The sequence below is a fragment of the Maniola jurtina genome, chromosome 19, assembly GCF_905333055.1.
Source record: "Maniola jurtina chromosome 19, ilManJurt1.1, whole genome shotgun sequence".
Taxonomy (NCBI): Eukaryota; Metazoa; Arthropoda; class Insecta; order Lepidoptera; family Nymphalidae; genus Maniola; species Maniola jurtina.
In genome coordinates, this window is record NC_060047.1 from 12,438,854 (window position 1) to 12,451,197 (window position 12,344).

The window sequence follows — 12,344 nt, forward strand, 5'->3', positions numbered from 1 at the left end:
TAAAATTGTAAAAGTATTTATTTGTAACTGTTAAGATGTTGAATAATAAATATGTGATAATTACAAACACTTGGTTTTCATTGATTTCTCTTTTACGGAATTTGTCCTGATATTGTTTTCTGAAATTATAAAAAAAAAAAATTAGTTAGCACTTCATTGAATTGGATCCCATTTAAAAATTTCGTCAATATTGGTTCAGTTTTTAATTATTAACCGAAATTATGTAGTCCTGGCTCCTGCTTTGTTTCTAGTAGCTATGGGCCTCATATTATGAAAGCTCATATTATGAAAGTCCTCAGCGGGCGATGGAGAAATCTATGCTTGAAGTTTCTCTACGTGATCAAATCAGACATGAGATCCGTAGGAGAACCAAAGTAACCAAACCAATATAGCAAAACGGGTTAAGCTTAAGTGGAAGGGCTGAGCACATAGTTCGAAAAAACGATTGACACTGGGGTAGGTAAAAAGGTGCTAGAATAAGGCCTCATTCGCACGAGAGCTTTCTTAACATCCGTTCAAATAGAACAAATGCATTCCCAAGTATCTTCCCTAGTTCACACGTCAACGCTTTTTTAACGCGCACTTTGTATTATCGCAATATGTTTTAACGCAACGCTTTTTTAACGCTCGTGCGAATTAGGGCTTACGGCCTTGCACCGGAAAGCGCAGCGTTGGAAGATCCCCACCAGGTGGACAAACGTCAAACGAGGCGCGGGATTCAGGCGGCGCAAAACCGTGGCGTGTAGAAGTACCTACAAAAATCTATATCCAGCAGGGGACTTCCAATAAATTTTTAAATAACTACTTACATACCAGAAATTTCTGAACCGGCAGGATTCGAACCTGCGTCTTCTGGGTTCGCGCCCGACATTCTGACCGATAAGTCACGGTTTTGCTTACTGCACAGAGTATTTTGTACGCTTACTGCCAGTGACGAAATATTCACACGGGACGTTTATATCATGATGGTGAACCTGGAATAGATAGTCGAGCTCGTCGAGGAGGGTCTCGTGACGGTACTCGAGGCGCACGTCGGGCACGTTGGTGCGCGTGATGTCGTTGCCCGCCGCGCCCGCGCGCCAGTACTGCGCGCCCACCCAGCGCTGCTTCATCTGAAACCCACAACATCGAATACTAATAGAACCTTACAGGTACAAAAGGCTCACTCCACATTAACGTTCAAAAAAATACTTAGCGACTCTTGTCACCATGAAATAAAGTGCAGTTCAGCTCGCACAGCACTGCTGTCTAAAGATCTCTCTTATGAGATCAAAGAAGAAATCGTTTCTTAGCTTGTCAACAGTAGAACTATTGTTTCGCAGCTTCATACATCAGTCTAGAATAGCTAGAGAGAGCTTTAAACCAATAGCTTCATTAATTTAGAGTTTTGGACTCTATTTGATCAATTAGTTAGATAAGCAGGTGTTATTTTCACCTCGTGCGGGAAGCCTGACATGATGACGGAGTTCCTGGCCAGCTCGCACATGTCGCACGCGCTCAGTTTCCACGCCTGCGCGGCCACGCTGTACTCTTCCATCAGAGGCTCCTGGCAAGGCAATATTATTTCAACATTTTGTTCGATGTTTCTTGAAAAAACTTCTCCATCGCTAGGTCTAGGTCTGACCTAGGTACCTAAAGTCCTGAATAAAAAATTACTAACCAAATTAACAACTTCAACACGCGACCGGGATCCGCTGGATTCAGAAGGTGTAAGACTATGACATGTGGACTGTGTAAGTCCCTACAAGAGACCTGTGTCCAGCTGTGGACGTTATCGGTTGATACTGATGATGGACCAAATAAAGCAATTAAATATCACCTAGTTTAGCGGTAAAGGAAAACATTGTGAGGAAACCCGCATGAAAGTTCTCCATAGTTCTCAAAGAAGTGAAGTCCGCCAATTTCCTAATTATTATGACTTGAAAAGTTTGTAGGACCCGTAGGAACTCTTTGATTTTCCGGGATAAAAAGTAGCCTATGTGCTAATCCAGGATATTAACTATCTCCACTCCAAACTTCAGCCAAATCCGTCAAGTAGTTTTTGCGTGATACACACAAACTTTCGCCTTTATAATATTAGTGTAAGTGTAAAGTGTGAAGTAGTGTGATAGTGTAATAGTGTGAAGTGTGATAGAAAAAAACCTTGGTGTAATGAAACTGCAGAGGATCATCCGTGCTGAGGGTGACGCGGAGGCCTCGGGCGTGGTAGTCGGGCAGCGGGTTGCGGTGGTAGCGCAGGAACAGCGAGTTGTTGCTGAGCGGAGACATTGCTATGAACATCTGCGACAGGTAGTAGATGTACTGCAGCGCTGGGACCTGGAAGACGAACGAAAAGGTTAACGATAAGCTAGATTCGAGTCGTTTATTTTATTGACCCGGTCAGTTGTCACCGATAATAATCTTAGGAAATTCGAAAAGATGTTTTGTCATATATGTACAGGTATATTTGTACAGGTATTTTATGTATATATAGTGCCGTGTTCTCTACCAGGGTAGAAAGAAAAACAAAAGAAATGAACACTAAAAAAATATATATTATAATTCACAATTTTAAGTTACAATTTGTAAACGTCAACATGATACAACGGGCTAGATGCAACTAACCAAACTTGCTACGGCTCACACGGCGTAGCTCGAAAATGCCTATTTACTAGTGCCTCTACATCACACCACCCCAAATTTTTATCTTAATAAAAATTAAACAAATACAAATTTCCGCAACCTTAATTTTATTTCACAATATTCGTTCTTCATTTTTCGACAACCCTAACAATGTTTCCGATCCGCTTACCCAACAAATCATAATTTAAACACGTCACCCAGTTAAAGTGTTCCTTTGATTCGATGCATGGTACATCTCTTAACACATTATACTTGAGATGAGGTCACTAGAACTTGAGCGGGTGGCGACGGGGTCGCTGTGGCAAGTCCACTTACAATTGTTGCTATTCCCACGCCATCCAGCCTTCGTTGCACTCAACGCTTCGAATGTTGGTTACATTACATTTTACATTTACACACTATCCAATAAATTATAACAATCGTCAACCACTCTAACACTCTCAATAATAAGGTTTAGTTATGACTTCTAATAAAAAATAATACATGAATAAAATAAAAAATAATATATGCGGATCGGGGCCATTTTACAATACTTATTTCGTAATACTCATTTGCTTAATTGCTAGTTACTATTCGAATTATTCTACTGATACCTAACGGGCGTTTTGCTGACTCTCCCACTCCGAGTAGTACGGATTGTATGAGTCGGCAAAACGTCATCGTCGCTAAATCTACATTTTTTCTTACATGTCGTTTTATCCGGCGTTTGTTGTGGATTTTTGATATCCAGGACAAAAGCTGGTTTCAACCTGTCAATTGAAATAAGTGCTTGTCTATTGGGTAACTGTACTAAGTATGCTTTTTCCAACCGCTTTATGACGTCATAGGGACCGTCATACGGTGGTTGCAGACACTTACGTATTACATCGTTTCTAACAAAAACTTTTTTACAGTCTTTTAAGGCAGGGTGCACAAAAATAGTCCGAGAGTCTCTGTGTGTCTCGGGTTTCGGTCTTAAATTACTAATTACCTGTTTCAACTGCTTTAGGTACTCCTCACCGTCCGTTATCTTACTATCAGATGGTTCGAAAAATTCTCCAGGGAGCCTCAGAGTTCGCCCAAAGGTTAATTCCGCGGCACTTACCCCTGTGTCACTGCGTGGTGCTGCACGTAGTCCCATCATAATGGTGTGCATTTCTTCAACCCACGATCTATTGTCCTTTAATCTCGCCATTAAGGCGGCCTTAAAACTACGATGCCATCGTTCGATCATGCCATTACTTTGTGGATGGTACGGTGTCGTCCTAAACTTATGAACCCCTAAATATTTCATTAACTGTCTAAAGAGACTGCTTTCAAATTGCTTTCCTTGATCTGAGCTCAAATTAATAAAACACCCATGTCTAGTAATCCATCCTTCATACACGAGTTTGGCTACTGTCTTCGCACAAATATCTTTAATTGGAAATGCTTCCGGCCAACCTGTTTCCCTATCGATCATTGTAAGACAATACCTGTAGCCTTCTTCTGAAATAGTGAATGGGCCTGTAATGTCAATGTGTAAATGACACATTCTATCTACTTTTGCAAATTGCCCTAAAGGTGACATAGTGTGTCTGTGAACCTTTGCTTTTTGACACTCTATGCACGACCTAGCCCAAATACCTATATCTTTATTCATCCCAGGCCAAAAATAATTATTAGTTACCATTTTCCTTGTTGTTCTAATGCCTGGATGGCTGAGGTTATGTATTGTTTCGTATGCGATACGCCTAAACTGTTTTGGTAAGTAAGGCCTAGCCTTATCGCCTCGCAAGTTACAAACAATGGGCTTATTTACACTCGGCAAGTCAATTTTTATTAGTCTCGTGTTACCGTTTTTTGTTCCTAGCAATTCTGTGAGCTCTTTGTCGTTCGCTTGCGCAATAGCCACTTCTGTGAAGTCAAGTACAGACGGGCACGAAATTGTTTCAACTCGCGATAACGCGTCCGCGGGCGCATTCTCTTCGCCTTTTGTATAGCGTATATCCGTCGTGAACTCACTAATAAATAATAACTGACGGGTCCTTCGCGGCGTTTCTTTACTACTACTTAGCTTTTTAAACGCAAACGTCAACGGCTTATGATCTGTATACAAAACGAGATCTCTACCTTCGAACATGTTCCTAAAATATTGCACTGACAAATAAAGCGAAAGTAACTCCCTGTCGTAGGTACTGTACTTTTGTTGCGTGTCAGTCAATTTTTTCGAAAAATAACCTAACGGAACCCATTCGTTATTTACTCTTTGTTGCAATGTACCTCCAACGCAAGTATTTGACGCGTCTGCCATTATAGCAAGCACTTGACCTGTTATCGGATACGCTAACAAAGCAGCGTTCTGTAAATTCAACTTGCATTGTTCGAAAGCTTGAACAGCACTTTCTGTCCACACTATACTACTTTTGTCACGTTTCTTTGCTCCGTGAAGATACTTATTTAATTCAGCTTGATATTCGGCTGCCTGACGCAAATGACTTCTATAGAAATTTACCATGCCCAGAAATCTACGAAGTTCCTCTACCGTTTTCGGTCTGGGAAAGTCTACAATGGCTTGGACCTTGCTTGGCAACGGCCTTAAGCCACTGGCTGAGACCTCATGACCCAAAAACTCAACTTTATCCTGCGAAAATGCACACTTTGCTAAATTAATAGTTAGTCCAACTTGTTGTAATCTTTCAAAAACGGCCTCTAAATGTTTTTCGTGGAGCGAACTATTTTCGCTAGCTATTATTAAATCGTCTAAATATGAAAAAACAAATTCAGTTTTATAATTCGCGCAATCTGGGTTATTTTGCTGAAAATTTGCCTCTAAATCCTGTAAAACATAATTATTCATGAAACGTTGAAACGTTTGTGCTGCGTTTCTTAAACCGAAAGACATACATGGCCATTCAAACAAACCAAAAGGTGTAATGATAGCTGTTTTCTCCACGTCATCCTCTGCTATCGGAATAAAGTGATACGCTCGGTTAATATCAATCCTGCTAAATACTTTCTTATCGGCTAAAATAAACGTAAAATCCTTTATGTGAGGAATTGGGTATCTATCAGGCTTCGTAATTGCATTCAGCGCTCTATAGTCTCCACACGGCCTTATATTACCATCTTTTTTAGGTACAACGTGTAGAGGACTCGCCCACGCACTCTTTGACGGGCGGCAAATACCCATTTCCTGCATAAGGCGAAATTCTTCTCTTACCTTTTTAAATCGGTCCGGCGGCAGTGGCCTTGGGCGCGCATGCACCGGAGGTCCCGAAGTCTCGATGTGGTGTCTTACGCTGTGACGTGGTGGTTCTTTGAACGTCGCTGGCATTGTCAATTCCGGGAACCTACTTAGAAGAGAATAACATGGATGCGACTCGGCTATAGTAAAAATAGATGAATGCTCCGAGTTTACTATAGTGGAAATTACATACATGTTAGTCTCCTGATCTAACAATCGTCTGTTTCTTAAGTCTACTAACAAATTATACTTAGCTAAAAAATCCGCTCCTAAAATGGGTTGTTTAACGTCGGCTATTACAAAAGTCCACTTAAACGCACGACGCAATCTTAAATTTAACACTAGAGTCTTTGTTCCGAAAGTCTGTATTTCACTACCATTCGCGGCATAAAGTTTGTATTTATTGTTTACTGTACTATCACACACTGATTTATAACTTTTAGGCAACACTGAAATGTTCGCACCTGTGTCTATTAAATAACGTATGCCATTTTCCTTATCCGTAATACTTAAACGGTGGTTCCCAAATTCGACGCAGGTACCCACCGGTTCCACCTGCATCTCCACTAGTTTTCCTGCTTCGTATTCCAGGTGCACGGCTGTTCGCAGCGATTAGCTCTCTGCCTGTATCTAAAATGATGCACGCAGAGCCAGTCCGGGCTATCCGGGGTACGTCTGGACCTGTTGTCGTCTCGTCCTCTGGAACGCGAACGACCACGGAAACCTCCGCGACCTCGCCTACCTCGCCAACTGTGTCTGGACCTGTCCAGCTGGTCCAACCTCGCATGGATCCTGGCTATTTCAGCTGCCATCGACGAAGTTCCGGGTACCGCCTCCTTAACTGCCACTTCTGCTATCGGTTGGGACTTCATAGTTTCCATTACTTTGTCAGCAATCACGGCTAGTCTGTCTAGATCTTTGGCTTCTGTTGCAGCCAGAACGCCTCGTGCTGCTGCTGGTAGCAGATTCTGCCATAAAACGCTTAGGGTCTCATTACTAATTTTACCCCTGGCCAGATCCTGCATCTTTCGGAGGAGGTGGCTGGGTTTCTGATCACTCAGTTCCATCTCCCCGATGAGCTTCTGTATCTGGCGGTTCTCCGACTCTTCATATATGTTGAGCAACCTTTCTTTAAGTACCTCGTACTTACGCACCTCCGGAGGATTGATCAGGATGTCCGTCACTTGTTGTATGACATCCTTACCCAGCTTGGATACCACTATATTATACTTGGATGCGTCTACTTGTTTTTGTGGTGCCAGTATTGCCTCCAGCTGGATAAACCAGACCCTAGGTTGGTCGGTCCAAAACTCCGGGATCTTCGACGTGATAGATATCGACGCTAGATACGTGTCTTCATCCTTCACTACTGTCGTAGGTTGCGCCATTTTTAAAGTTTTTTAGTTTTTCACTTCCTTACACGTGTTAACTTGAGTTGCCCTAGCTTACGTTACGTTACTTTATTTTAGTAAAATTAACACGCGTTACCCTGGTAGTTCAAAGTCCGAGTCACCAATGTACAGGTATATTTGTACAGGTATTTTATGTATATATAGTGCCGTGTTCTCTACCAGGGTAGAAAGAAAAACAAAAGAAATGAACACTAAAAAAATATATATTATAATTCACAATTTTAAGTTACAATTTGTAAACGTCAACATGATACAACGGGCTAGATGCAACTAACCAAACTTGCTACGGCTCACACGGCGTAGCTCGAAAATGCCTATTTACTAGTGCCTCTACAATATACATTAACTGCTCCGGCCTCAGTTGCTGAAAAAAATAATTTGATTCTGAAAGAGGCTTTTTTTATTCAGCTACAAATTAGTCCTTGACTGCCATTTCGCCTGGTGGTAAGTGATGCAGTCTAAGATGGAAGCGGGCTAACCTGGAAGAGGTAACTATGTCAGTTTTTATAAAACCCATACCCCTTTGGTTTCTACACGGGATCGTACCGGAACGCTAAATCGTTAGGCGTCACGGCTTTGCCAGTAGGGTGGTAACTAAAGCCGAAGCCTTATACCAGCTTCAAACAATTCCAGATTTTCATCCACGTTTTCCAGATGTTTTCATCTATAACTGCGCAGGTACATCGAAGTAACTTACTGAGGGTAGTTTTTTTTATTAAAAATAGCGAGCAAGCGAGTGGGCGGGTACCCTGATGTTAAGTGATTACCGCCGCCCATGAACATTTGCAGCACCAGAGGTACCGCCGATGCGTTGCCGGCTTTTCAGGAACTGTACCTTCCGCAGCACCAGTCCGTGGGAGATGTTGTCTGCGAGCAGGAAGCCAGCGCACAGGTGTACGGGGGGACCCGCCTCGCCGCAGTGCGGGCGCAGCACGAACGTGTTGAGCCCTTGCTCCCTACCACAACGACATAACATTCCATCAATGACATGCCATCCACACGCACAAAACACCTACTAGAAGTTAATTACGTACCTCCTTACAATAATCTATTAAAAGTATGCTGGAAAAAGCATATTATACAATCGAAGATTATGTAAGACAGACAGACGGACGGACGGACGGACAGACGAACAGACAGACAGACAGCAAAGTGATCCTATAAAGGTTCCGTTTTTCCTTTTGAAGTACGGAACTCTAAAAAGCATGGATTTGACATGGATGGAATGCGCGGGGCTGCAATTGCTTGTATAGTAGGTATGACATATTACCTATTGTAAATTGATCAGTTGAAAAGAGCAATCGCCGAGTTTCTTGCTGGTTCTTCTCGGTAGGAACGGCATTCCGAACCAGTGATAAATTATTTGACGATTCAAAAGCACTTGTAAAAGTTTATTTGAATAAAAATCTATTCTATTCTATTCTTACATTAGAATATTATGATTCCAGTTTCGATTTGTATACCAGATTATTTTTTAGTTCAGTATCTTAGATATTTTTAAGAGGAATGTGCAACATCCACATAAACTCAAGAGTTCAGGATATCAAGTGGAATAATTATGCACAACTGTTTAATGTTACATTACAAACAGACATTGACACTTCAATTATAGCAAGAAAGCTAAGCTTGGTTGGGGAGGTAAGCGGTGCTTAGCTTGTAACTGCATGTTTGACCATACAGATTTATCCTGTTGGCGGATTATAGCAAAATAATTTTAACTGTTTCTTGCTAAACATGAACTTCCGCAAAGTAACGCCTGATTCTATCCAATACTTCAATTATATTTGTACCTACTAGATATCAGTGTGCATGTATTGTCTTTGTTATTGATTAATAGGTAGGTATTTAAATAATATTATGACGATTGTATTTCTACCTGCTATTTTTGCTGATCAAGTGAAGTTAAGCTATTTCATAAGTTAGCAATATTCTTTCGACCCGTTATATACCTACAGTGTATTTAAGTGGAACTTTATTTAGTCTAATTTTTACACTCTTCACAACAAGCTACGTGCGAAGACATTTTAGTTGGTCATTTACCTACGTTATTTTATTTGTGTGTCGTTATTTTCTTTCCTAACTTCAATCTCCAAAGAAACTTTAGTACAACATACGACGTCACAAAGTTCCTTATCATGTCATACGAAGAATCCGACACTAATATATTACAGAAGTTTCAATCCATGGAACTGGGCGACCAAAAGCCAAGCCATCTTCTTCGGAGTATGAAGAATCTAGCGCGCGGAAAGGTACCTGATGTACTCTTACGTGACAATGTGGATGTACCGTTTACCTCCGAGCGTACGCCCCTACATCGCATTCACTGAGTTCTATAACAAGACCCATGAAGAACAAGGGCTGATCGCGGACAGGATAGTGGAGGTCAATATATTTACGCTAATATAATTTTTGTACGACAAAACATTCATAGTTACAAAAAAATCGGTGATTTCCACGACCGGCAAACTAGAAACCGTGATAGGCTCGCATATCCTACGCTCCGCCTCAGGAAAGTTGGAAAATCGTTTGTGGGAATGAGTGTAACATTTTATAATAAAATTCCACAATCAATTTTGGACTTGCCTTTACACAAGTTTAAAAATCTATTAAAAGTATGCTCCTGAAAAAAGCTTATTATACAATCGAAGATTATGTAAATGACAAAAAAGCTTGGATTTGATGCGCTCCAGCAATACACGGCGCTGCAATTGCTTCAAGTATACAGTATGGCATATTATTGTAAATTGTACATTTGAAAAGAGCAACCGCCGAGTTTCTTGCTGGTTCTTCTCGGTAGGAACAGCATTCCGAACCAGTGGTAGATTATTTTGACGATTCAAAAGCACTTGTAAAAGTTTAATTGAATAAAAATAATTTGAATTTGAATTTGAAAACGCCAATAGCAGCTCCCTCAAGCTCAAAACCGGAGACAGTAAAACCACAAGAGGAAACACCCACATACGAGGATTTGCTTAAAAAACTTAAGAAGCTTTCACTAGATGTAGCAGAATTGAAGGCCAGAGACTACCAGTCGTATCACCATAGAGACTATCAACGGAGCTCTCGTTCCCGTCACCGCTCGCCAGCGAGATCTAATTCTCGCATCCGTTTCGTTTCGCCACCGCCTGTCTGTTACTACCACCGACGTTTTGGGGAACACGCGAGAAAATGCACCCTTCCATGCAGTTACAAGTTCTAAACGGCGGAAATCTAAAAATTGTTTGGACGTAGCAGAATTGAAGGCCAGAGATCTTATCAGTTGTATCACCACGTACCTACCTACTAAAAAGATGCCAGAACAAAATACAATACCGTTGGACAACCGGCAAAATATGAAATGAGTGTGCAACAACCTGAATACAAGAAAGCATACCCCAAGCCTAAAACAATACAAGAAATACGGCATTAGACACTTATAACTGTTTTTTGACTTAGATCAAGGGTTGGTCCAATTCATAGGCATTTTGATCGTGCACATACTAATTATGTAAGTAATTCTTAAAGGTTACCTACCTATTCGAGACAACATTGTATTCAAGTCACACATTTGTATGTAGGTAGGTACTCTTAAATATAAATTGTAGGCCCACCTAGGGTTATGATGTTCTGTGTGTATTATAACATCTTTTAACTGCATTTGAGTGTTTTTTATGACAACCTCCACCCCTAAAAACCGTTCAATCCGGTTATCAGAACTTACTTCCTCAGCTGGTTGAGTGTGACCATGTTCGCGTACATGTAATAGAGATAGTAAGCGTAGGGAGGGTTCTCTTCGTCGTCCCACTCTTCAGGCGACCTCATGTTCTCAGTCAAGTTGGGGTTCTCAGGCTTTGACTCGTCGTCCACGCTGTCGAAGCCTATCACGTGCTGAAAAGATCACGGTACTCATCATCACCATCAACCTATCGCCGGCCGTCTTTGTTGTCCTAACGTCTTTTGTTGGCTTTTTGGGCTTTTGTTTGGCTGTTGGTTAAATATTACTAATCCATACTCCATACTAATATTATAAATGCGAAACTGTCTGTTTGTCTGTCTGTCTGCTACCTTTTCACGGCCCTACAATTTAACCGATTTTGACGTTTGGTACAGAGTTAACTTATATCCCCGGGGATGGACATAGGCTACATTTTCAGTTCCCACGGGATTCCTAAATACCTATCCGCTCAACTGATTTGCATGAAATTTGGAACCGAGGTAGCTTGCGTCCCTCCAATTGACATAGGCAACTTTTTATTCTGGAAAATTAAATAGTTCCCACGGGATCTTTAAAAACCGAAATCCACGCAGACGAAGTCGCGGGCATCCTCTAGTAAGTTAATAACTAATAGTCGCTCATTAATGTTTAGGAACATTTTAAATTAATTTTTAATAATAAAAATAAGTAGGTACACTTGAAAAGGTGTACCAGGACATAATATTCAAGAGATTGTTTTGAGTGGCAGGTATTTTTTTTAGATTTCATATATAGGTAACTAGGTACTTACCTACCAAACTAAACTTACAGTCAGAAACTTGTGCAGATCAGGATTCGAATGAGGATCTACAGACACCTTGAACAACGGGTCAAACAGGTTATTCAGGAACTCTTGGAAGTTCTTCAGGAGTTTGTTGATGCGGTAGATGTCGCTGTGAACAAATTCGCTTATTATTTTCAATTGCCGTGTACAATATAACTATCTACGCTATTTTAATTGGCGGTAGAAAACAGAGGAGTAAAATTTTTTGCAGGATTGGCTTGCATGACTCCAAATAATTCTATCATGGAGTATTCTCTTGTGATTAGAGCTGCATCTGTTCCTAAGCACCTGTCACACTGTTGAGATATGGTACATATGCTTAGAAAGTCATTGGGTACATAGGTACTTTTAGATGTGCTATATTATATCTGAAAAAAAAAAACGGCCAAGTGCGAGTCAGACTCGCGCATTGAGGGTTCCGTACTCGGGTATTTTTTCCAACATTTTGCACGATAAATCAAAAACTATTAAGTATGCATAAATAAATAAAAATATTTTTTAGAATGTACAGAGAAAGGCTCTTTCATATGATACCCCACTTGGGATAGTTATCTTAGGACGGACGGACGGACGGACGGACAGACAGAC

The 12,344-nt window shown here is 41.0% G+C and overlaps 1 protein-coding gene and 1 long non-coding RNA gene across 2 annotated transcripts in view; one reads left to right on the forward strand and one right to left on the reverse strand.

Moving 5' to 3' along the window:
- Positions 1–12,344, reverse strand: part of LOC123874939 (AMP deaminase 2-like) — a 17,168-nt gene continuing 4,824 nt past the window's right edge. The window contains exons 11-17 of the mRNA XM_045920519.1: positions 11,742–11,865; positions 10,940–11,106; positions 8,075–8,195; positions 2,143–2,316; positions 1,436–1,546; positions 975–1,112; positions 1–119 (exon numbers count right to left, since the gene is read on the reverse strand). Of these exons, the coding sequence (XP_045776475.1) occupies positions 93–119; positions 975–1,112; positions 1,436–1,546; positions 2,143–2,316; positions 8,075–8,195; positions 10,940–11,106; positions 11,742–11,865 (862 nt within the window). The 3' untranslated portion in view covers positions 1–92. The remainder of the gene's footprint in view (positions 120–974; positions 1,113–1,435; positions 1,547–2,142; positions 2,317–8,074; positions 8,196–10,939; positions 11,107–11,741; positions 11,866–12,344) is intronic.
- LOC123874972 overlaps positions 11,535–12,344 on the forward strand; it is a 26,237-nt gene continuing 25,427 nt past the window's right edge. The window contains exon 1 of the long non-coding RNA XR_006798047.1: positions 11,535–11,552. This is a non-coding gene — a long non-coding RNA (uncharacterized LOC123874972). The remainder of the gene's footprint in view (positions 11,553–12,344) is intronic.